The following is a 26,504-nucleotide window of genomic DNA, read 5'->3' on the forward strand; positions in this document are numbered from 1 at the left end:
TCCAATTAACCCCCCCCACCCCCCACCATCCAGCATCCACAGCCTTTTGGGGGGAAAAGAGTTCCAGATTTCCACTCCCTTTGTGTGAAGACATACTTCCTGACATCACCCCTGAGTGGCCTGGCTCTAATATTAAGGTTCTGCCCCCCTGTTCTGGACTCCACACAGCCTCCCCACCACCCCCCACCAACCCTGACCTGAGGATATATTTTCTAGCCTATTGAATCTTTTAATTACCTTAATCACTTTAATCCGCATAATCATCATCATTCGTGAGGATATTAGCCCCGTCCAGGTAACCTGTCCTCACAGAAATTTGCAGAATAGAAGGTGGCCATTCCGCCAATCGAGCTGGTGTTGGTTCTTTGAGAAAACAGTTGTGCCTAGTCCCACATCCCGCTTTTTGTCCGTATCCCTGTTGATACCTGTCTGCTCCTCTGTAAAATTATTTATGGAATCAGCTTCCACCACCTTTTCAGGTTGAGCATTCCAGATCGTAGCTACTCTCATGAATGGGGAAAAAAAATTCTCATTTCCTCTCTAGATTCATTACATTAGTAAAAGATCAGGACCTCCAGTTACTGACCCAATTGACCAAGGGAATAGTTTACTATCCACTCTTTCAAAACCTCTCATTGATTTGAAAGCCTCTATTCACTGTTGGGGGAGGGAACAGTTAACTCGCAAGGAGTTCAATTGGTAATTATCAGTTAACCAGCTAAGTACCCATATGAATGTATAAAAGAGAAAACAGGTAAGACTGGGGTTAAACGTACGAGATAAAGGGCAGGAGGTTAGGCCTACGGATTGGGAACATGAAATACAAAAATGGAAGGCACAGAAACGTAGTGTCAGTTCGAACAGTGAGTCTGGGAGTGAACATGCCTCTGGGAAGAGATCACGAACGATTAAAAGAACATCTATAGATAGAGGGAGATTAAGCAGTAATCTCTCTATTGTTCCAACCAGTCTCTTCAGAAATGCTTTTTTCCCAGAATTGATTAAACTATTCTTTACTTCAACTCTTAGACTTATAAAAACAAACTTACCCTATCTTTACCTTATTTCCTTACACTTTTTACAACCTGCATATACCCCCTTTGAACTAAAACAACTCAATTCAAACTATTCCTGTCATTGCTTTATGTAAAACTCTGATTGAAGTTTCTCTTGGTTCACTAACATATCAAAACCACTTCTTACTGTTGACTTTAGACCCTTGCTGTCACTCCAGCTCTTAATTCAATTACAGCCTGACTTCCAGTACATAAAATATGCCAGGGTTATTACCAGAAGAAAAATATTATAATTTCTTGTTTTCTTGAAATTATGTTGGCCTCCAATGTGAGAGAACTTGAGTACAGGACAAGGGTGTCTTACTGCAGCTGTACAGGGCCTTGATGAAACCACACCTGGAGTATTGTGCGCAGTTTTGGTCTCCTTACCTAAGAAAGGGTACACTCGCCATGGGGAAGTTCAGTGAAGGTTCACCAGACTGATTCCTGAGATGGCAAGATTGTCGTATGAGGAAAGATTGGGCCAACTAGGCCTGTATTCACTGGAGGTTAGAAGAATGAGAGGAGACCTCATTGAAACGTATAAAATTCTGACAGGGATAGACAGACTGGATGCAGGGATGATGGTGAGGGTCTAGAACAAGGGATCACAATTTCAGGATATGGGGTAGACCATTTAGGACTGAGATGAGGAGAAACTTCTTCACTCAGAGGGTGATGAACCTGTGGAATATATTTAAGAAGGAAATGGGTAGATTTCTGGACTCCAAAGGCATCAAGGGGAATGTGGAGAGAGCGGGAATATGACATTGAGTTAGAGGATCAGCCATGATCATATTGAATAGCAGAGCAGGCTTGAAGGGCCGAATGACCTACCCCTGCTCCTATTTTCTATGTTCCAATGTTTGCAGCTTTCTTTCACAGGATGTGAGTGGCACTGGCATGGTCAGCATTTATTGCCCATGAGAAGGTGGTGGTGAGCTGCCTTCTTGAACCGCTGCAGCCCAGGTGGTGTAGGTACACCCACAGTGCTGTTAGGGAGGGAGTTCTAGGATTTTGACCCAGTGACAGTGAAGGAACGGCGATATATTTCCAAGTCAGGATTGTGTGTGGCTTGGAGGGGAACTTCCAGGCGGTGGTGTTCCCATACAAGTCTCCACAATACTCCAATACTAACCAGTGATTTAGAAAGTTGTAGCGTGATCTCTTTGAATTTATATTGTATTTCTCTATTTATAAGCCTGAATAACCTATATGCTTTTTTAAACTTATGGATTGTGTATATGGATACCAACTCTTTCTCTGTTGATCTACACTTTTCAAAATCATGCCATTTATAGTATTCTGTCTTTCCATATCCTGAAGTGCATCACCACACATCTCTGCACTGAACTCTTTATCAGCCATGCAACTTCCCACTTGACCATCCTGTCTATGTCATCCTTTGTTTAACCTGTGTCTCTTGCAGCTGTTACCAAGGCACTCATGGCCCCAGCGCAGATCCCAGGCTGCAGCGGGACACGCAATCTCCATGACAACCTGTCAGATCTGCGAGCACAGGTAGCAGCCAATCAGAAAGGGATCCAGCTGGTGAATGAGCTGATCGATGTGTACAGTTTGGAGGTGGTCCAAGCTTACATGTCCCACATACAGGTAGGACTTCAGCAAAGCTGGTCATTCGCAGGCTGGGAGTCGGATATAACAGCCGTGACTGGGCAGACAGGTGGCAGATGCAGTTTAACTCAGAAAAGTGTAAGATGATTCATTTTGGCAGGAAGAATGGTGAGAGCAATATAAATGTTGCAATTTTAAAGGGGATGCAGGAACTGAGACACCTGGGGGTATATATATACAGAAATCCTTGAAGGTGGAATGATAAGTTGAGAAAATCTTTAACAAAAAATACAGGATCTTTGTCCTTATAAATAGAGACAGAGGAAATAGCAGCAAGGAAGTTATGCTAAACATTTCTAAATCACTCGTTAAGCCTCAACTGCATTATTGTGTTCAATTCTGGGCACCACACTTCAGGGGGGATGTCAAGGCCTTGGAGAGGGTGCTGAGATTTACCAGAATGGTGCCAGGGATGAGGGGCTTCAGTTATATGGAGACTGGAAAAGCTGAAGTTGTTCTGTTCAGAGCAGAGAAGGTAATCCTCCTCTCCCAGGTACTACGCCCGAAGAGGGCTTTGGCGACCATGGAGTTCCATTGGATTGGTCCATGATGATCCTTGGCAAAGTACGGCAGTGGTTTGCCATTGCCTTCTGCAGTATGGCTGACCAGAAAACTCTTCTACCCTTCAACATCTGCCATTAGGCGTATTGGGAGGATTTACAAGCTGATAGTCAACCTGTTTGCCACATTATGAACACACTTTCCATGGCCATCAAGTCCTGAAGTGGGACTTGAACCTGGAACTTCTGGCTCAGAGGTAGGGACGCTACTGACTGCACCACAAGACCTCCACAGAAGGTTATCGGCATTCAAAATCATGAAAGGTTTTGATAGATTACATAAAGAGAAACTGTTTCCACAGGTACAAGAGTCAGTAATGAGAAGAAACAGATTTAAGGTAATAGGCAACAGAATCGGAGGGGTGGGGAGGTGAGGTGGGGCGAGGAGAATTTCTTCTACATGCCAAGTTGTTATAATCTGGAATGCGCTGCCTGAAACAGATTCAGTAGTAAGTTTAAAAAAGGGAATTGGATAAATGCTTGGCAAGGAAAAATACAAGAATAAGGGAAAAGAGCAGGGGAGTGCAACTAATTCGATTGCTGTTCAAAAAAGCCAGCACAGACTCAATGGGCTGAGTGGCCTCTGTGCTGCACTCTGGTCCTGGTCAATCAGATCATGGCTGATGTGCACCTCAGTTCCAGACTTGCCTTTCTTCCATATCCCTTGATCCCTTAACCAACAAAAATCTATTGGTCCGAGTCTTAAGAGATCCACTTGATCCCCAGAATCCACAATCTTTCAGATGAAGAGGCTTCCAGATTTCCACTACCCTCTGTGTTAGTGTTTCCTGATTCTCCCCTAAATGTAAGGTTGGTTAAGGTGAAAGACACAAGCAACAGGGAGTGTAAGTGGTTATATAGCAATGCAGGCTTGCTAAATACTTACATTATTTATTTCAGTCTTCACAGCAGAGGATGAGCATCAAGTACCAAAAATACAAGGAACACAAAATACAAACCAGGGGTTTCCAGCCCAGGGTGTTGAACAGAATAGGTCAGAGGCTAGGAATCCTGTGGCAACTAACTCACCTCCTGACTCCCCAAAGCCTGTCCACCATCTACAAGGCACAAGTCAGAAGTGTGATGGAATATTCACCACTTGCCTGGATGAGTGCAGCTCCAACAACGCTCTAGAAGCTCCACACCATCCAGGACAAAGTAGCCTGCTTGATTGGCACCACATCCACAAACATTCACTCCATCCACCACCAACACACAATGGCAGAAGTGTGTATCATCTACAAGATGCACTGCAGGAATTCACCAAGTCTCCTTATACAGCACCTTCCAAACTCATGACCACTACCATCTAGAGGTACAAGGGCAGCAGATAGATGGGAACACCACCACCTGGAAGTTCCCCTCCAAGTCACTCACCATCCTGACTTGGAAATATATCGCCATTCCTTCAGTGTCGCTGGGTCAAAATCCTGGAACCCCCTTCCTAACAGCACAGTGGGTGTACCTACACCACATGGATTGCAGCGGTTCAAGAAGGCAGCTCACCACCACCTTCTCAAGGGCAACTAGGGATGGACAATAAATGCTGGCCTAGCCAACGATGTCCACATCCCGTAAATGAATTTAAAAAAGGCTCAAAGGGCTGAATGGCATACTCCTGTCCTGATAGCCTGACTCAAATTTGAAGATAATGTAGACTTGTTATGGATGTCTTGAAGTCCATAATGAGCTGTTTGAATTGCATAGAATACTTCAACCTCCTTCACAGGTCTCAAAACAGTTTGCTAGATATCCATGGAGAAAATAATCCTGACCGTGTAGTCTATTCTCTCTGCAGTTATACAGAGTGAAATGAATCGCAAATTAATCTGAAGTACAGGCAGTCTATAATTTTTTTCTGTAGGTGTCAGCCATGGTTCATATGGGTATCGCGCTTGCCTCTGAATCAGGAGGTTGTGGATTCATGTCCTACACCAAAGACTTGAGCACAAAATGTAGGCTGACACTCTAGTTCAGCACTGCAATGGTGTTGCACTGTCAGAGGGTCAGTACCGAGGGAGCATTGCGCTGTCGGAGAGGTTAGTACGGAGAGAGCGCTGCACTGTTGGAGGGATCAGTATGCGGGCAGCACCGCACTGTCGGAGGGGTCAGTACCGAGGGAGCATTGCGCTGTCTCCCCCCACCCCCCCACCCGACAGTGTATTAATGACCCCCATCCGGTCAGTACTGAGGGAGTGCTGCACTGTGAGGGTCAGCACTGAGGGAGCGCTGCACTGTCAGGGGTACTGACTTTTGGATGAGACATTAAACCTGGGCCCCATCTGGCCCCTGGGGAATATGAAAGATCCAAAGGCCACTATTTTGAAGAGGAACAGGGGAATTCCTCCCAGTGTCACAGTCAATGTTTATCACTCAACTAACACCACAAAACAGATTATCTGTTTATTGGTTACAGTGCTGTTAATGGGATCTTGCTGTGCACAGATTGGCTGACGCATTTCCTACAATAAAATAGCGATTACACTTGGCTATAAATGCTTTCTGACATCCTGAGGTCATGATAGACGCCCTAGAAAATTAAGTCTTTCTATTTTTTCTTTAAACTTTGACATGTTGGACTTCCTGTAACCCGACAGAATAATGCTGAAGTCGCTGTGAAGGAGATGTTGAGGGAGTTTTCCCGCCGACGCCGCCAGCAGATGGATGGAGTGCTGGAGGTCGAGTCTGAGGACCACATGGACGATGGGACACCAATCAGATTAAAAGTGAAAATCCACGAGGCAGAGGTGAGATCGTTTGTCTCATTGGCCCACATCACCTGCTCTCAGTGACTGATCGCATGGCAGGCCCAAGGGCGATGCACCCTTGTCCTTATTTAGAGCAATCATAGAACCAATAATACAGGAGGAGACCATTCAGCCCACCTGTGCTGGCTCTTTGTAGGAGGTATCAATTACTCCCACTCCCCTGCTCTTTCCCCAGAGCCCTGCATATTTTTCCCCTTCAAGCGTTTATCCAATTCCTTTTTATAAGTTCCTGTTGCATCTGCTTCCAACATCCTTTTAGGCAGCACATGCCAGATCAGAACAACTCACTGCATAAAAAAGCATTTTCTTCATCTTCCCCCCCTGGTTCTTTTGCCAATTATCTGAAATCTGTGTCACTCTGGTTACTGACCTTCCTGCCACTGGAAACATTTTCTCCCTGTGCATTCTATTAAAATCCTTAAATCTCTCTTAATTCTCCCTTCCCGTCTTGTTGAATTGAGACAAAATGTTCCCCCTATCCTGAAGCTGCTGACTCCTGGATTGGAAAATGGCTTCAGAGCATCATGTATGTCAAGCAAACCCCTCCAAATCCAACACTCAGACTCACTCACTCACTCACATGCACACATTTTCACACACTCACTCACACTTCCACACATTCATGCTCACAGTTACTAACTCACACACTGTACTCTTATATACACACACACACACACACACACACACTCACTCGCACACTTTGCTCACACTCAGTCACACACAAACATACTGTGCTCATACACTGTCTCTCACTCTCACTCACTCAATCACACTCTCACACACTCACTAACTCTTACATACTCTCACACTGCTCATACACACACAAACACTGCTCACTCACTTGCACAGACGCTGCACCCACATAGCTACTCATTGTCACTCACTCACTCACACACTCTCACACTGTGCCCATACATGTACTCACTCACTCACTCATACGTATGCACACACTGTGCTCGTATCATTGATACCAGTCGGAAGAACTGATCCATGCCTTTCTCTAACCCAGCCCAGAGCTGGTGCCCCTAAAGCCTGCGCTCTTCTGAAATCAGCTAATACTGCTCTGGCTGGAAATTGAGCCGGAGGTCTTTCCTAAGCCTGCTGCCACGATGTACGCCAAACAATGTGACTTCTTTACTTGCTTAATTTGTGCGGGTGAGATGATAGCATAGGGGCAGGGGTGGCAGGGAATGGCGTAGTGGTATTGGTGGTAATATCACTGGATTAGTAATCCAGAGGCCCAGGCTAATGCTGCTGGGGATAGGGGTTCAAATTCCAGCAGAGCATAAAAACCCACCTGGTTCACGAATGTCCTTTAGGGAAGGAAATCTGCCAACCTTACCTAGTCTGGCCTACATGGAACTCCAGACCCACAGCAATGTGATTGACTCTTAACTGCCCACTGAAATGGCCGAGCAAGACACTCAGTTCAAGGGCAATTAGGGGTATCAACAGATAAGGCTAGACGCTACAAAAAAAATAAAAAGACAAAACTAAAGGCTCTGTATCTAAACACGCGTAGCATTCAAAACAAAACAGATGAACTGATAGCGCAAATAGAAATAAATAAGTACGATCTGATAGCCATTACAGAGATATGGCTACAGGATGACATAGATTGGGACCTGAATATTGAAGGGCACGTGATATTTAGGAAGGACAGGAAGTTAGGAAAAGATGGCGGGGTGGCTCTGCTAATTTATGATGGTATTAGCACATTAGAGAGGGATGACCTAAGTTCAGGAAACCAGGATGTAGAAGCAGTTTGAGTTGAGGTGAGGAATGATAAAGGCAAGAAGTCACTTGTGGGGTGGTGTACAGGCCTCCTGTGTGTGTCTGTGGGAGGTACCTGCCTCTCTGGACCTCTGTTGCTAAGCAATGGCCCAGTTTCTCTACTCTTGTTTGTTTAACTTAGCTGCAATAGTCGTAAACCTCATAGAAATGCAAACACCTTTTTAAAGTGAAACTGAAACTCAATTTGACCTTTTCTTAACACACAGATACAGAAATACAAATCAAACAAGATGGATAGTAAGAGTTTATAAACGAATTAATCTATATAAACTCTTGCTATCCGTTTTTATATTGCTAGTTAGCTTTCTCTCATACTCTAATTTTTCCCTTCTTATTAATCTTTTTGTCATTCTTTGCTGTTCTTTATATTCTTTCCGATCTTCAGTCTTCACTATAGAGGACTCAAGTAACATCCCAGAGATAGCTGTAAATCAGGAAATGGAAGGGAGGGAGGAACGCATGAAAATTACAATCACCAGGGAAGTGGTATTGAGCAAATTGTTGGGGCTGTGGGCTGACAAATTCCCAGGTCCGGATGGACTTCACCCTAAGGCCTTGAAAGAAGTGGCTAGTGAGGTAGTTGATGCAGTGGTTTTAACTTTCCAAAGTTCCCTAGGAAATAGAAAATGTAACTCCTTTATTCAAAACGGGAGGGAGACAGAAAGCAGGAAACTATAGGCCAGATAGCCTAACATCTGTCATAGGGAAAATGTTAGAAGCTATTATTATAGATGTTATATTAGCAAGGCACTTGGAAAAATTCAAGGCAATCAAGCAGAGTCAAAATGGTTTTGTTAAAAGGAAATTATGTTTAACCAATTTATTGAAGTTCTTTGAAGGAGTCACGTGCTGTAGATAAAGGGGAACCAGTGGATGTACTGTACTTAGATTTCCAGGAGGCATTTGATAAAGTGCCACATCAAAGGTTATTTCAGAAAATAAAAGCTCATGGTGTAGGGGGTAACATATTGACTTGGATAAAATATTAGTTAGCTAACAGGAAGCAGAGAGTTGGCATAAATGGGTCTTTTTCCGGTTGGCAGGATGTGATGAGTGGTGTGCCACAGGGATCAGCACTGGGAACTCAACTTTTTACAATTTATATAAATGACTTGGATGAAGGGACTGAAGAAATGGTGGTAAATTTGCTGAAGATAGGTAGGAACGTAAACTGAAGAGGCTGTAAGGAGACCACAAAGTGGCATAAATAGGTTAAGTGAGTGGGCAAAGATCTGGCAAATGTGAAATAGTTCATTTTGACAGAAAGAATAAAAAGGAAGCTTATTATCTAAATGGTGAGAGATTGCAGAGCTCTGAGATTCAGAGGGATCTGGGTGTCCTAGTGCATGAATCACAAAAGGTTAGTATGCAGGCACAGCAGGTAATTAGGAAAGCCAGTAGAATGTTATCATTTATTGTGAGGGGAATTTATTACAACAGGAGGGAGGTTATGCTTCAGTTGTACAGGGCACTGGTGAGACCATATCTGGAGTTTTGTGTACAGTACTGGTCTCCTTATTTAAAGAAAGATGTAAATGCATTAGAAGCAGTTCAGAGAAGGTTTACCAGACTAATACCAGGAATGGGCGGGTTGTCTTATGAGGAAAGGTTGGACAGGTTAGGCTTGTATCCACTGGAATTTAGAAGAGTAAGAGGCGACTTAATTGAAACCTTTAAGATTCTGAGGGGTCTTGACAGTGGATGTGGAGAGGATGTTTCCTCTTGTGGTAGAATCTAGAACTAGGGGCCATGGTTTAAAAATAAGGGGTCGCTCATTTAAGACAGAGGTGAGGAGAAATTTTTTTCTGAGGATTGAGAGCCTTTGGAACTCTCTTCCTCAAAAGGCAGTGGAAGCAGAGTCTTTGAATATTTTTAAGGCAGAGCTAGATAGATTCTTGATTAACAAGGGGGTGAAAGGTTATCAGAGGTAGGCAGGTTATGTTCAGATCAGCCATGATCTTATTGAATAGCGGAGCAGGCTCGAAGGGCCAATTAGCCTACTCCTGCTAATTCATACGCTCGTATGTAAATGTTGGCCTTGACAGCGATGCCCACATCTCATGAAAGAATAATCTCTCATTATCCCTCTCTCCCTCTCCCTGTCCCCACAATCTCTCTCTCTGCTCTCTCTTTCACAGGGGACTGCCTTGTTTGATTTTACGGGTTCTGGACCAGAGGTATTCGGGAATTGCAATGCCCCTCGAGCAATCACCCTCTCTGCTGTCATCTACTGCCTCAGGTGCATGGTGGGACAGGACATACCCCTCAACCAGGTGGGTCGGCTGACCATGATTGGGGGAGAGGTGAATGAACAGAGTTGGGGGATGTTAATGGGGAAAGGTGAATGAACAGATTGGGGGGTTGTTAATGGGGAAAGGTGAATGAACAGATTGGGGGGTTGTTAATGGGGAAAGGGGAATGAACAGAGTGGGGGAGTGTTAATGGGGAAAGGGGAATGAACAGTGGGGGGGTGTTAATGGGGAAAGGGGAATGAACAGAGTGGGGGGGGTGTTAATGGGGAAAGGTGAATGAACAGATTGGGGGGTTGTTAATGGGGAAAGGGGAATGAACAGAGTGGGGGGGGTGTTAATGGGGAAAGGGGAATGAACAGAGTGGGGGGGGTGTTAATGGGGAAAGGGGAATGAACAGAGTGGGGGGGGTGTTAATGGGGAAAGGGGAATGAACAGAGTGGGGGGGGTGTTAATGGGGAAAGGGGAATGAACAGAGTGGGGGAGTGTTAATGGGGAAAGGGGAATGAACAGTGGGGGGGTGTTAATGGGGAAAGGGGAATGAACAGTGGGAGGGGTGTTAATGGGGAAAGGGGAATGAACAGAGTGGGGGGGATGTTAATGGGGAAAGGGGAATGAACAGAGTGGGAGGGGTGTTAATGGGGAAAGGGGAATGAACAGAGTGGGGGGGGTGTTAATGGGGAAAGGGGAATGAACAGTGGGGGTGTGTTAATGGGGAAAGGGGAATGAACAGTGGGAGGGGTGTTAATGGGGAAAGGGGAATGAACAGTGGGAGGGGTGTTAATGGGGAAAGGGGAATGAACAGAGTGGGGGGGATGTTAATGGGGAAAGGGGAATGAACAGAGTGGGAGGGGTGTTAATGGGGAAAGGGGAATGAGCAGAGTGGGGGGGGATGTTAATGGGGAAAGGGGAATGAACAGAGCGGAGGGGTGTTAATGGGGAAAGGGGAATGAACAGAGTGGGGGGGGATGTTAATGGGGAAAGGGAATGAACAGAGCGGAGGGGTGTTAATGGGGAAAGGGGAATGAACAGAGTGGGGATGGGAAGAGCTTTGGGTTGCTGGGGACTGTCATGATCATCAGGCCTGACTATGGGGGGTGTGGGTTATGCGGGGTGTGGGTTATGCGGGGGGTGGGTTATGCGGGGTGTGGGTTATCTGGTGTTGATGACTAGAGCTGAATTTAAACACTCATTCGAACCAGGATCTTTGACCTGTGCTGTTATTGGCAGGGCTGCCTGGCTCCAGTGAAGATCATCATTCCTAGGGGATCAATCCTGGACCCATCAGCAGATGCTGCAGTTGTGGGTGGTAACGTGCTGACATCACAGCGAGTCGTCGACGTCATATTCAAGGCATTTGAGGTCTGCGCGGCCTCGCAGGTGAGGGTCAGTAAGTGTGCTGTGACACTGTGGGTGGAGGGACGAGATCATGAACCTCCGCTTTCGAAGATTGACGCTCCCTAACTAGCCTGAGCATGGTGAAGCTAGCAATGGAATCACCAACTCTGCTCTGTATCACATGGCACGTGTCACCTGATCCCTGCCTGGCAGATGGACAACTTCCTGTTGTGTGGGTGGGTAAAAGAATTCTGATGGGGAGGGGGAGCCATCCAAAGGGACAACATTGAGGTGGGCTCCAATCTGAGCCCTGTGCCACCATTAGACACTGTTGCCTTCCTCAAGGACTTCCCATGGTCAATTTATCCCTTTGCATTCTTTTGGAACATCTCTTTGCAGAGAATTAGAAACAGAAGGAGGCTATTGAACCCCCACAAGCTTGTTCAGCAATTCAGCGCAATCGTGGCTGATCAGTATCTCAAACAAATTTACCCATCGTTGTTCCCCTGCTGCTCCTGTGCAACAAAAATCTATCCATCACAGACTTGAAGGGTTTTTTAATTCGTTCGTGGGATGTGGGTATCATTGGCAAGGCCAACATTGGTTACCCATCCCTAATTGCCCTTGAAAGCAATTAAGAGTCAACCACATTGCTGCAGGTCTGGAGTCACATGTAGGCCAGACCGGGTAAGGACGGCAGATTTCCTTCCCCAAAGGACATTAGAGAACCAGATGGGTTTTTACAACAATCGATGATAGCTTCATGGTCACCATTACTGAGATGTGCTTCCAATTCCAGACTTATTTGTACCTCTAATTGAATTTAATGTGGGATTTGAACCCATGTCACCAGGGCAGAGCCTGGGCCTCTGTATTACTGGTCCAGTGATGGAGTACTGCACTGTCGGAGGGTCAGTGATGACGGAGTGCTGCACTGTCTGAAGGGCAGTCCTCGGCGAAGGCATTATATCAATGCAAGTTATTTCTTTTTAAATCCTAAGGAATACTGACCGTGTTATGACCCAGCAGTTGGATAAAGCTGAGTCATTTAAAAATCCCAAAGGGAAACTTTAAACAACTGTCATAACCTATATTTTTATTTTTGTATGTTTGAGATGCAGCTCTAAATTCAGGAATCAGACCACCAGTTCTCAAGAGGTTTTATATAAAAATACATGAGACATTTATTAATTTATATAAGTTAAATATATACACATGGCTATAAATTACTACTATCATAATTTGTAACAAATTCCCAAACTAATCTCCATTAAGGCAACAGCAACCCATAGACTTAACCAGACACCAGGCAAAGTATTTTCACCTCACAAATTCAAAATGAGGTTCCTCTCACTTTGGTTCCTGTGAGACAGTTGTAGGCTTACAGCTGTTTTGATCTTACATTGCCTCTGCCCCACACACACAAAACTGCTATCGGTTATATCCAGCACATCTCATTGAATGTAAATTCTCATTGTATCACCAGCCTCTTTGAACTCCACCTCTTCTAACAATAAAACCCCTTTCATAGTACCAATTTTATTAGTAGTATGAACATATTGCTTGGTCTCTGCTAGCTAGGTGCCAGATTTCACCCCACTTGAATGCTCTATTCAAAAAATGCAAATGCACACTACCTCTCTTACATCTCAAAACCAGTACACATCAAAGCACCCAGATTATCTGGCTTTAATCCAATTAAGACACACCCACAGACTAAACCTCTATTTTAAAATAAAAATATTTTCCAATAATGTTATAAACATTAATAGCTTTATGAGACTGAGTTTCTGCAACCTATTCTCGTAATGTGACCCCCTAACAGCCTGCTGTAATTCTGATGAATCTGCACTGCACCCCCTTGAAAGCCAATATATCCATGGCTCTGCCTCTGTCCTGTGTCTGTCTCAGTAACCTCTCTCTCCCTCTCTCTCACTTATTTCCAGGGCTGCATGAACAACGTCACCTTTGGTAACGATCGGGTAGGCTACTACGAGACAGTGGCCGGAGGCTCTGGAGCAGGTCCTCGATGGGACGGGCGAGGAGGGGTTCACACCCACATGACCAACACACGCATCACAGACCCCGAAATCCTGGAGAAAAGGTACAAAAAGCTCCCAAAATCAAGCATTGCAACCGCAGCTTGGAATCAACCCAGACCAGGCTATATTTTAACCCTTATGATGCCAGCTTTTTATTCTTGATTTTTTTTTTAAGATTCAAATTGTTGAACTGCCCTGGTGGGATTTGAACTCGTGTTCTCTGGATTACTGACCTAGTAGCCGAGTAACAGAATCCCTTCATTGCCGGATCCACGCGTTCCTGCCTTCACAATTTTGAGAGTTTAATTATTCCTTTATTGGATTCATTCCCAGGTATCCTGTGATCCTGAAGAGATTTGAGCTGAACCCTGGATCCGGGGGCAAAGGTCGCCATCATGGGGGCGAGGGGGTCATTCGGGAGCTGCTCTTCCGAGAGAGGATGGTCTTATCAGTGCTGACAGAAAGGCGAGCCTTCCGCCCCTACGGACTAAATGGTAACGCACGATGGAACCTCCTGGATGAGTTAATGGGGAAGGATATCGCAGCTAGGTTAGGTGTCAACTGGCTAGGTTTCTGGAGAAATAAGGGATTTTGGGATATATACAAGGTTAGCTGGGAAAGTAAGCTGTGAGCAGGACACAAAGAGGCCGCAAAGGAATATAGACCAGTTAATGAGTGGGCAGGAAGGTGGCAGATGGAGTATAATGTGGGGAAGTGAAAGGTTATCCATTTTGGTAGGAAGATTAGGAATGCAGGATACTTATTTTCAGGTGAGAAACTTGGAAACGTTCATATTCCGATGAATCTGGGTGTCCTTGTACATGAATAACAGAAGGTTAACATGCAGGTACACAAGCAATTAGGAGGCAACTGCTACCTTAACCTTTTTTTTTATTGCATGGGGGTTGGAGTATAAAAGCGTTGAAGTCTTGCTTCATCATTTCTGGCTGAATCAAAATCCTGGAACTCCCTCCCCAACATCACTGTGTGTGTGTACCTACACCAGATGGACTGCAGCGGTTCATGAAAGTGATGTGGGGCCTTTTCTGGTCCTAACAGGTTTGAGAGTTCTAACCCGAGAATTACAGACCAAACTCAAATGTTCATCAAAAAGCCTTTGCTACTCTTTATTGCTTGCAAATACATCTAATGCACTGTTAGCCAAGCAACAAAACACACAGAAAAATTGAGTTATGAGGAGCTTATACCGATAGGCCACCCACTACTTGGTCAGGTCTGTGCTGGATGTAGACCTCAGTGATTGCCTGGGTCACCCCTCTCTCTCACACTCTCTCTCTCTCTCGACTACAGTAACCAAATACAATAGTCACTGCCTTTTCTGCAGTTAAAATCAGCATATGCTAAGGTGGGGGGGAGTGGGGTGAGGTAGGTGGTTGGTTGTTGGTGGGGAGATGGAGTGGAGCTTCACTTTACGATGGTCTTCAGCAGGACTCAGTTTAGATTGACTAAGTGGGCAGCTGTCCAGAGTATTTGGTTGTTAACCAGTAGTTAGTTGTGAGGGACACACACGTAGACGTCTGCCTTTCCAAACGCTCGAGGCCTATTTCAAAGCCTTCTCAATAAGCCTCCTTTGTCTTAGTCCTGATAAAGACTGTCTAATTTTGTATGGGAACAAGAACTGTGCTCGCAGTTCAGCAGTTTTAAGAATAACAAGTTTTCTCTTCCATAACTCCCTTTACTCTCAATATTTCAAAGCATGATGGACTAGATTGCAATTTATATGTGTATATGTATATATCATGGTTGGATAGCCTAGGCAAGTCTCAACCTAAGTTACAGTTCTTTTTTCCACAGATTCCATGTCTTACAACAGCTCCCCACCACCTTCTCAAGGGCAATTAGGGATGGGCAGCAAATGCTGGCCTTGCCAGCAATGCTCGCATCCCAGGAACAAAAAACTGCTTCAGTTTTGGTCTGCTTACTTAGAGGGAGTGCAGCGAAGGTTCACTAGATTGATTCAAGGGATGAGAGGACTTGCCTAAGAGGAGACTTATATTCTCTGGAGTGTAGAAGAATCTAGTTGAAACATTTAAAATTCTGAGAGGACCCGACAGGGTAGATGCTGAGAGGCTGTTGCACCTGAGGAGTCTAGAATAAGGGGCTGGCTGGTTAAGGCTGAGATGAGGAGAAATTTCTTCACTCAGAGGGTTGTGAATCTTTGGGATTCTCTACCCCAGAGAACTCTGGATGCTTAGACATTGAGTATATTCAGGACTGAGATTGAAAGACTTTTGGAGACTAAGGGAATTAAGGAACAGAGGGATAGCAGAGGAAAGTGGATTGAGGTAGAAGATCTTACTAAATGGTGAAGCGGGCTCGAGGGGCCGAATGGCCTCCTCCTCCTCTATTTCTTATGTTCTTAAGTTCTTATAACAGAAAGTGGGGTTAAGGAATATGGTGGATTTGAGGGATATTTTAGGAAGGTGTAGTTGGTGGATGTGGTAGGAAGGTGGGGATGAGAAATATTATGGGAAGTTTGGTTGTGGGATATTTTGGGAAGGTGGTCTCTGGGCAGAGCCAACAGCCTTTTCCTGTAGGTGTAAATCTAATTTCTACTCCCTGTGCAGGAGGGAAGCCAGGAGCCCGAGGACTCAATCTGCTGGTCCGTGAGGATGGAAGGACCATCAATCTCGGAGCAAGGACGTCTGTTGCTGTTAGGGCTGGGGTAAGAGGACGGCGACTAGCAACTGTAATCATTCTGGTCCAAAAACTCACTGCTCACATCGCTCCTCAACACTGAACACTTCAAACTGTTTCATCTCCTCACACACAGTGCACGGTCTCACCCATTATGGCGCAAGCACACCACTGTCTTACCCAGTCTGGTATCTCACATACAAACCCATGTTCCCTTTTCCCTCTTTGTTGCACTTTGTGCCTCCCACCCATCACAAACTCTCATACTTTCTCTGTCTTTCTGTCAGTTTTTGGCTCTCTCTCTCTCAGCTGACAGACTCACATTCTCTCTCTTTGTCTCTCTCTCTCTGTCAGTTTGTCTCTTTCTCTCTCTCTTGTCGCTCTCTGTCTCAGCTGCTTCACCTGCCCATTTCACATTTTCTCTCTCTCTCTCAGTTTCTCTGTCTCTCATTCTCTGTCTGTCTTGTCTCCCCCTCTCAGCTGACACAGACTCACATTCTCTCTCTCTCTCTTTCTGGTTCAGGACGCTTTTCTGCTGCACACGCCTGGAGGTGGAGGTTGGGGCCAGGCTGAAGATGTGATGGAGAAACGTGAGGGTTTGCCAGGATTGGCATCAGCGAATCGGAAATCCGGAGTGGCCTTTGTTGAACGGGGAAGTCTGTTCGAATATAAACAGACCCAAGAGTCGGTATGATCGAGACCACTGGACGCTCCAGGAAAAACCCCTTCTCTCTTTCTTTTTCGTTCCTGGACACTTAAATAGATTGATTGATGGATTGATTCCCTCACTCACATTTGAGATCCCCAGACATGCAGCAAATTCTGGAATATGGGGATAGTCCCAAGCGTATCTAAGAGCTTTCACTATCCCTCTCCCATCCCACCCCACAGGATGGGAATACAGAAAGACCACCTCAGGACATCCCAATGCACTTTACAGCCAATGATATACTTCATAAAGTGTGCTCATTGTTGCAATGTGGGAAATGCGACAGCCAATTTACATTGCAGCAAAATCCCTCAAACAGCAGTGAAATAAATGACCAGATCATCCATTTGCAGTCTTGGCGGCATCTGTGGAGACAGAAGAGTGAATGTTTTAGGTCACAATGACCCTTCATCAGAACCAGGGGAGTAAGAAATGTGACAGGTTTTAAGGAAATGGAAGGGAAGGGAGGGTGTGGGAGCACAAAAGGGAAGGTCTGTGATGCGGTGGAGGGCAGGAGAGATTAGATGACACAAGATTTCATGGTATAAAAGCCAAAGGAAGGAGTAATGTGTAAAGTAAAGAAACAAAATATGTGTCCAGATGAGGTGTGAATGGCTGCAAGGTGAAGGAATAAAGAAAGAAACAAGACAAAACCAAACCAGCAAAATAAACACACGAAACAAAATGGAGGCAGGGGTTATGATCTGAAATTGTTGAACTCAATGTTGAGTACAGAAGGCTGCAGAATGCCAAGTCAAAATGGAGCAGGAGTAGGCCATTCGGCCCTCGAGCCTGCTCTGCCATTCAATAAGATCCTGGCTGATCTGATGGTGGCCTCAACTCCACATTCCTGCCTAGCCCCTTGACCCCTCTCCCCACCTGTAAATCAAAAAACTGTCTTACTCAGTCTTGAATATATTCAATGACCCAGCCTCTACTGTGCGCTGTGGAACAGAAATCCAAAGATTAATGACCCTCTGAGAGAAGAAATTCCTCCTCATCTCTGTCTTAAATGGGTGACCCCTTATCTTTAAACCATGCCCCCTATTTTAGACTCCCCCACAAGGAGAAACATCCTCCCAGTATCTACCCCGTAAAGCCTCCTCAGAATCTTATTATGTTTCAATAAGATCACCTCTCATTCTTCTAAACTCCAATGGGTACAGGCCCAACCAGCTCAGCCTCTCCTCATAAGACAACCCCTTCATCCCAGGAATCAGCCGAGTGAATCTTCTCTGAACTGTTTCCAATTAAAGAATGTCCCTCCTTAAGTAAGGAGACCAAAACTGTACACAGTACTCCAGGTGGGGTCTCACAATATCCTGTACAGTCATGGCAAGACTTCTCTTCCATCCCCCTTGCAATAAAGGCCAACATTCCATTTGAATAAATGGATGACCCCTTATCCTGAGACTGTGACCTCTCTGTTCTAGATTCCCCCACAAGGGGAAACATCCTCTCTGCAACTACCCCATCAAAGCCCTTAAGAATTTTACATGTTTCAATTAGCTCACCTTTCATTCTTCTAAATTCTAGTAAATGTAGACCTGGTCTACTCAATCTCTCCTCATAGGACAATCCCTTCATCCCAGGAACCAGTCCAGTAATCCTTTATTACACTCCCTCTAGGGTAAGTATATCCTTCCTTAGGTAAGAAGACCAAAACTGCACAAAGTACTCCAGGTGTGGTCTCACCAAGACTCTATATAATTGCAATACTCCAATCCTTTTGTGATAAAAGCTAACATACCACTTGCTTTCCTAATTGCTTGCTGTACCTGCAGGTTGACTTTTTCTAATTCATGTGCAAGGATACCCAGGTCCCTCTGAATGCAAATACATCCCAGTTAAGAAATATCCTACCAAATAACTTCACACTTTGCCACGTTATATTTCATCTGCCATGTTCTGCCTACTCACGCAATATGTCTGTAACTCTTTGTAGTTTATTTGCATCCTCCTCACAGTTTACCATCCAACTTTGTATTGTCAGCAAACCTGGATATATTACATTTGGTCCCCTTATCCAAATCATTAATGTAGATTGTAAACAGCTGAGGTCCAAGTACCGAACCTTGCAGCACCCCAATACTTACAGCTCACCAACCCAAAAAAAATGACCCATTTAACCCTACTCTGTTGCAATCTGTTAACCAGTCCTCAAGCAAGTTATGTTGAACTTGTATAAGACACTAGTTCTGCCTCAGCTAGAGTACTGCAACCGGTTCTGGGCAACACAGTTCAGGAAGGAGGTGAAGGTTTCGGAGAGGATGCAGAAAAGATTCACGAGAATAGTTCCAGGGATGAGGGATTTCAGTTTCGTGGATGTATTGAGAAGTTGGGATTGTTTTCCTTGGAGAAGAGAAGGCTGAGAGGAGACTTGATAGAGGTATTCAAAATCATGAGGGGTCTGGACAGAGTAGATGGGGAGAAACTGTTCCCATTGGTGGAAGGATCAAGAATGAGAGGGCACAGATTTAAAAATGATTGGCAAAAGAAGCAAAAGTGATATCACACAGCGAGTGATTAGGATCTGGAACGCACTGCCTGGGAGTGTGGTGGAGGCAGGTGCAATGGAAGCATTCAAAAGGGAATCAGACTGTTATCTGAAAAGGAAGAATCTGTAGGGTTATGGGGAGAAGGTGGGGGAATGGCAGGAGGGGAATTGCTCATTCAGAGAGCTGGTGCAGACACAAATGGAACAAATGGCCTCCCCCTGGCTGTAACAATTCTGAGATTCAATCCATGCTAACATATTACCACCAATCCTATAAGTCCTAGTTTTATACAATAAGCTCATGTGGCACTATCTTATAAAATGCTTTTTGACAATCAAAAAATATCACATCCATTGGCTCCCCTTTATCTACCCTGCTAGTTACAAGCTCAAAACACTAACACATTTGTTAAATGTGAATTCCCTTTCATAAATCCATGTTGACTCTTAATCATATTATGATTTCCTAGGTGCCCTGTGACCATGTCCCTAATAATACATTTCAGCATTTTGCCTACTACTGATGTCAGGCTGACCGGCCTGTAGGTCCCTGTTTTCTCTGTCCATCCTTCAGCAGGGTTATATTTGCTGCCTTCTAGTCTAAAATCTACGTAATTCTGAAGATCAAACCAGTGCGTCCACCTTCTCTGCAGCTACCAGTTTTAGCAAGGGGTGGGGAGGGTGTGGGAGCACAAAAGGGAAGGTCTGTGATGGGGTGGAGGGCAGGAGAGATTGGATGACACAAGGTTTCATGGTATAAAAGCCAAAGGAAGGAGTAATGTGTAAAGAAACAAAATATGTGTCCAGATGAGGTGTGAATGGCTGCAAGGTGAAGGAATAAAGAAAGAAACAAGACAAAACCAAACCAGCAAAATAAACACACGAAACAAAATGGAGGCAGGGGTTATGATCTGAAATTGTTGAACTTAATGTTGAGTACAGAAGGCTGCAGAATGCCAAGTCGAAATGGAGCAGGAGTAGCCATTCAGCCCTCGAGCCTGTTCTGCCATTCAATAAGATCCTGGCTGATCTGATGGTGGCCTCAACTCCACATTCCTGCCTTACCCCCTTTATTACCCTTGACCCCCCTCCCCGCCCTTGTAAATTAAAAAAAATTGTCTTAGTCATGAATACATTCAAAGTTATATTCATATTTTCAAGTTCAGAGGATTTTTAAAATTCATTCATGGGTTGTGGGTGTTGCTGGCCAGGCCAGCATTTATTGCCCATCCCTAATTGCCCTTGAGAAGGTGGTGGTGAGCCGCCGCCTTGAAACGCTGCAGTCCATGCGGTGTAGGTACACCCACAGTGCTGTTCCAAGATTTTGACCCATTGGCAGTGAAGGAACGGCGATATATTTCCAAGTCAGGATGGTGAGTGACTTGGAGGGGAACTTCCAGGTGGCGGAGTTCCCATCTATCTGCTGCCCTTGTCCTTCTAGCTGATAGGGGTCGTGAGTTTGGAAGGTGCCGTCGAAGGAGCCTTGGTGAATTGCTGTAGTGCGTCTTGTAGGTGGTACACACTGCTGCTGCTGTGCATCAGTGGCGAAGTGAGTGAATGTTGAAGGTGGTAGATGTGGTGCTAATCAAGTGGACTGCTTTGTCCTAGATGGTGTCAAGCTTCTTAAGTGTTGTCAGAGCTGCACTCATCCAGGTAAGTGGAGAGTATTCCTGACTTGTGCCTTGTAGATGTTGGCCCACAACCTGTGAATGAATCCCAGAATTTTGAGTAAAGATAGTGACCTGATGGCCTGCATCCTTGGATTTTAAAAAGTGGCTGCAGAGACGGTGGAATTGTCAGCTTTTAGTCTCATTCATTTCTCCAATACTTTTTAAAAAACTTATACTGACTTCTTGAAGTTCTTCATTCTGGCTTGGTTCCCCATTATTTATGGAATGTTTTTTGTCTTCTACTATGAAGACAGATACAAAGCATTTGTTCAATTTCTCTGCCATTTCCTTATTTCATTTTATAATTTCTCCTGTCTCCCACCTTTACTTCCATCAATTTCTTCCTTTTTACATACCAATAGTGACTTTCACAATCTAGTTTGATATTTCTGGCCAGTTTACTCTCATTTTCTGTTTTCTCCCTCTTTATCAATTTTTGGTCATCTTCTACTGATATCAAAAACTCTTCCAATACTCAGCCTTAGTACTCCTCTTTGAAATATTATAAGCCTGTACTTTTAATCTAAAACTCTCCTTAACCTCCTTAGTTAGACATGGAAGGATCTCTTTTCCCATTGAGTTTTATTTCTCAATGGAATGTATGTTCATTGAGAATTTTGAGATATTTCTTTAAACATTTGCCATTGCTCAACTATTGTCATACCTTTGAGTTGAATTTCCAAATCTACCGTAGCCAACTCGCTCCTCATACCCATTTAATTGGCTTTATTTAAGCTCAATACTCCCATTTTGGAATTACATATGTCAATCTCAAACTCAGTGCAAAATTCTTATCATATTATGATCACTCTTTCTCAAAGAATCCCTTACCGTGAGATTAAACATTCACCCTGTCTCATTATACAAAACAAGGTCTAAAATAGCCTCTTCCCTGATTGGTTCCACAACATATTTTTCCAGGAAACTGTCTATAATCCATTCCATGAATTTGTCCTCCAAACTACTTCTGCTAACTCGATTTGTCCAGCCTATAAGAAGATTAAAGCTCCCATGATTATTTCATAGCCTTTGTTGAAAGCTCCTTATTTCTTGATTAATACTCTGACACTATAGCCACTGTTAGGGGGCCTATAGACCCCATAACCAGCGTTTTCTGACCCTTGTTATTTTTTTTTATCTTCAGCCACACTGATTCTACTACCTGCTCTTCTGAGCAAAGTTTCTTCCTCACTATTGTCTTTATGTCATCCTTTATTATCATGGCTACACCCCGCCTCTTTCCATTTGGTCTGTCTTTTTGAAACATCAACTATCTTAGCGTGACCTTGGTAATCTTGGTCACCCTGCAACCACATCTCTGTAATGGCTATTAGGTCAAAGCCATTTATCCCTATTTCAGCCATTAATTCATTTAACTTGGTACAAACACTTCATGCATTCATATAAAGTGCCTTTAATTTTAACTTTTTGACCATTTTTCCCTAATTTGACCTTATTCACTGATACATTATTAACTGTTAAACATTTTGTCCCTTCCCATCACACTCTGCTCATCTTTATTCAAAATGCTTCACTGCTCTGTGGCCTTGACTTTCTCTTCAGATTTAGAAATTTCCCCTCACTTAAACACCCCCACACTCCTTTTTTTTAATTGATTGTCCCATATGCAGCCCTACGTAGACAATTCACCAGACACTGGGCCCAGCCCAGTTTAAGTGTAGACCATCCCAACAGAACAGCTCTCTTTCCTCAATAATGCCACTGCCCCATGAAGTGAAACCCCTGCCTCTCCACACCATTCTTTAGAGTTGACCACATGGCTTAATCCGTTTTTCCCAATGCCAATTTACACATGCCTGCGGTTTTACTTTTTAATTTGGGCCCTAGCTCCTTAAACACCTTCAGCATAAACTCATTCCTTTACCTATGTTGTTGGTTCCTACAAGGACCATGATAACTGGATCCTCCCACTCCAAGTTCACCTCTAGCCTCAAGGAGATGTCCTTAACTTGGTACTGGGCAGACAACACAACTTTCGGATCTCCCGCTTGTGACGGCAGAGGACATTATTTACCCCCATTACAAACTAGCACCTATCACTACCGCATTCGTTTTTGCACCTCCCACTTGACTGGGCTCCTGCACCATGGTGTCAATGCCATTTTGCTCATCTATCCTGTTGCCCTTGTTCTCAATCACACAGGTAGCAAGCACCTGTTGGTCAAAGGCTGTGACTCCTCTATCGCCACATTCTGGATCCCCATACCTACCTGGCCTTGACCATTGACCACATCTGTCACACTTCCTAACCTAAAGGGTGTGACTGTAGTGAAGGGGATATCTCCAAGGGGAGGGGGAAAATATTGATGAAAAACTCTGATCTGCTGAAGACTGAAACAAAGGAACAACCCGATGGCAGATTCCAGGTGTATAATTATTACAGAGAGCTAATAAAAGCATTCTTGAATGATTGATCAACTGAGTGATGTGCTGCTAAAGTTATTGATTCAGTGGCTGGTTAATTAACGTGATTGGTTTGTTGGTTGATTGGGTGGTTGGTTTAAACACTAATTCCTTGCTTTATTGATTGGGTAGCTTTAATAGTTTGACTTTTGATGACTCACAGTCACATTTATAACTTGTGGAAAATTTCAAGAGATGATCTTCTCAAATGACAGTCAAGGGTTCACATCACAAATAAAAACAAAAGATGCTGGAAAAACTCAGCAGGTCTGGCAGCGTCTGTGGAGAGAGAAACAGAGTTAACGTTTCAAGTCCGTATGACTCTTCGGAGTTCACACACAAATTCAGTGAACCCTCAGCTAATGTGTAAATTATGTTCCATTGATCTGAGCCCCACCTCAGGCGATAATACACCATCAACACTCTTCCACCTTTGCCATCCTTGCCCTGTTTGAGTCTGTATGTGACTCCAATCCACAGCAATGTGGTTGACTCTTACCTGCCCTCTGAAGTGGCCAAGCACGTCTCTGATCTGTGTGACAACCGTTCAACAGTTCACAGTGTAGCAGTTCAAGGTGGCTCACCATCACCACCTTAGGGTAATTAGGCAATAAATTCTGGTCTTACCCAGTGTTGGTCACAACCAAAGAAGAAATAAATAAAAGTATTCATTCCTTCTGCATTTCCCTCTGAGAAAAGCTTAGCTGCACTTAACAGTTTGGGAGACTCCTATCCATTGCATCATAGCGCTAAGTATTCCCTTTGCATTATTGATTAACACAACATGAAATGACATAATAGCCTCCAGATTGCAGGCTGAAGTCAGTATCTGTCATAGGCCAACAAGAGGATGTGTATGTGACTGGAAAGCTGATTGATGAAAGGGAGCCTTTCTGATATCGTCTCCATCACTAACACTCCCTACTTCCACTTCCAGAAGATCACCTGTCTTCTCCCCTGCCTCTACTGCTGAAACCCTCATCCATACTTTTGTTACCTTCAGACTTGATTATTCCAATACTCACCTGGCTCTTACTCTCTGTAAACCTGAGCTCAACCAAAACTCTGCATCTTCACATCCAAATATGCATAAAGCCCTGTTCACCCATCACCTTTGTGCTCACTGATCTACATTAGTTCCTGGTCCATCCTTGTGTCCAACTGCTCCTTGGTCTCACCCCTCCCTGGCTATTGTTGGGGCTAGGGCAGAATGTTGGTTATGTTACTGGGTGGGTAATCCAGAGGCCTGGAATGATGATCCACAGACATGAGTTCAAATCCCACCGGAGCAGCTGGAGAATTGGAATTCAATGAAAAAAAAATTGGAATAAAAAGCTAGTCTCCCTAATGGTGATCATGAAATGAGCGATTGTTGTAAAAACCCATCTGGTTCACTAATGTCCTTTAGGGAAGGAAATCTGTCATCCTTACCTGGTCTGGCCTACATGTGACTCCATTCCCCACCAATGTGGTTAACTCTTAACTGCCCTCTGAAATGGCCAAGCCAAGCCATTCAGTTGTATAGGGTTGAGCAAGAAATGTTGGACTGTGATTGTGCAAAATCAGCTCCACTGGTCTGGACACTGCATCCACCTGCCAAATAACCAGCTTCCGAAGCAGATCCTCTTTTCACAACTCAAGGATGGCATCCGTTCTCAAGGAGGACAGAGAAATTGTTTTAAAGACACCAAGAAGGCCTCATTGAAAAGGGTCAAATTGACATTGGTGTGTGGGAGAAACTTGACGGTAACTGTACCACGTGGCGGCACCCATCCAAAAAGCCCCAACACAGTTGGAAACTGACCGCATAAACTCTGCTGCAGAGAAGCAGTGAAAGCGGAAGGTGAGAGAGCAGAACCCTAGCTGGTGAACCCCCTCCTCACCCTTCCTCAGGGCAACTCTTGCCCTCTCCACCCAAAGACTGGCCTGCTGAGACACTGACAGACATCGTCCTCGTTTGAAGGACTAATGATAACCCCAATGATACTCAGTTGACGCCAAGCCAGTGTTTTCTAAAGGTGCCTTTTATTCTGTGGGTTTCAATTTTGCTGGCAAGCCTGTTGTGTGGCATTTTATCAAATGCTTTTTGGAAGCCCATGTACACCACATCAACAACATTACCCTTATCAATCCTCACTGTTACCTCATCAAAAAACTCAACTAACTTAGTTAAACACAAACACAAAAATAGATGGAAAAACTCAGCAGGTCTGACAGCATCTGCGGAGTGGAACACAGTTAACGTTTCGAGTCCGTATGACTCTTCATCAGAAGGTATGGTTAGCTTCTGATGAAGAGTCATTCGGACTCGAAACGTTAACTGTGTTCCTCTCCATAGATGCTGTCAGACCTGCTGAGTTTTTCCAGCTATTTTTGTTTTTGTTTCAGATTTCCAGCATCTGCAGTATTTTGCTTTTACCTTAGTTAAACACAGTGTGTCTTTAACAAATCCACACTGGCTTTCCTTAATTAATCCACATTTGTCCAATTTTATCCTGGATTATTATCTCTAAAAGCTTTCCCACTTCCAAGGTTAAACTAACTGGCTGGACTTAGCCTTACACTTTTTCTGAATAAGGATGTAATATTTGCAATTCTCTTGCCTTCTGACATCATCCCTGCATCTAAGGAAAATTGGAAAATTATGGCCAGTACCTCCACAATTTCCATCCTTACTCCTCTCAGCATCCTCGAATGGCAGCCTTTACCCATTTGCAAGTTTGCGCGATACACAGTGAACAATGATCTGATCAGGATAGCCATTGTCCTGCAGGATAGTTTTGATGCACTCCAATTCTGTGTAAGCTTGCAAGGTGAGAAAATCACTAGGGCCTATTTACAGGATTTCCAAAGGTCACCACTTTCAGACCTGAAAAGTGTCCAATTAACCTCAAATTACCCTGGAAAGGCAAAGTATATCAAAAATTTGAACAACAGGTTAAGAAACCCGTTTCATGCTGCTACTATGCAGTGGCCATGCGAGTGGTATTTTCCACTAACAGGATGTTACCATCAGTCCAAAAAAATGCTCTGCCCACCACACAATTCAGCAACGTGAATTTCAGTGCCGGTGTGATGTAAGGTCCTTAGGCCATACATCCCAGT

At 44.3% G+C, this 26,504-nt stretch overlaps 1 protein-coding gene across 2 annotated transcripts in view; it reads left to right on the forward strand.

Moving 5' to 3' along the window:
- oplah (5-oxoprolinase, ATP-hydrolysing) overlaps positions 1-20,375 on the forward strand; it is an 86,718-nt gene extending 66,343 nt beyond the window's left edge. For both annotated transcript variants that reach the window (XM_078536126.1, XM_078536127.1), the window contains 8 exons: positions 2,485-2,669; positions 5,848-5,997; positions 9,951-10,085; positions 11,292-11,441; positions 13,346-13,503; positions 13,775-13,935; positions 16,030-16,127; positions 16,623-20,375. In XM_078536126.1, coding sequence (XP_078392252.1) covers positions 2,485-2,669; positions 5,848-5,997; positions 9,951-10,085; positions 11,292-11,441; positions 13,346-13,503; positions 13,775-13,935; positions 16,030-16,127; positions 16,623-16,793 — 1,208 coding nt within the window. In that variant the 3' untranslated portion in view covers positions 16,794-20,375. The remainder of the gene's footprint in view (positions 1-2,484; positions 2,670-5,847; positions 5,998-9,950; positions 10,086-11,291; positions 11,442-13,345; positions 13,504-13,774; positions 13,936-16,029; positions 16,128-16,622) is intronic.
- Positions 20,376-26,504: the final 6,129 nt, after the last annotated feature.

Source organism: Cetorhinus maximus, chromosome 3 (assembly GCF_964194155.1).
Source record: "Cetorhinus maximus chromosome 3, sCetMax3.hap1.1, whole genome shotgun sequence".
Classification (NCBI taxonomy): domain Eukaryota; kingdom Metazoa; phylum Chordata; class Chondrichthyes; order Lamniformes; family Cetorhinidae; genus Cetorhinus; species Cetorhinus maximus.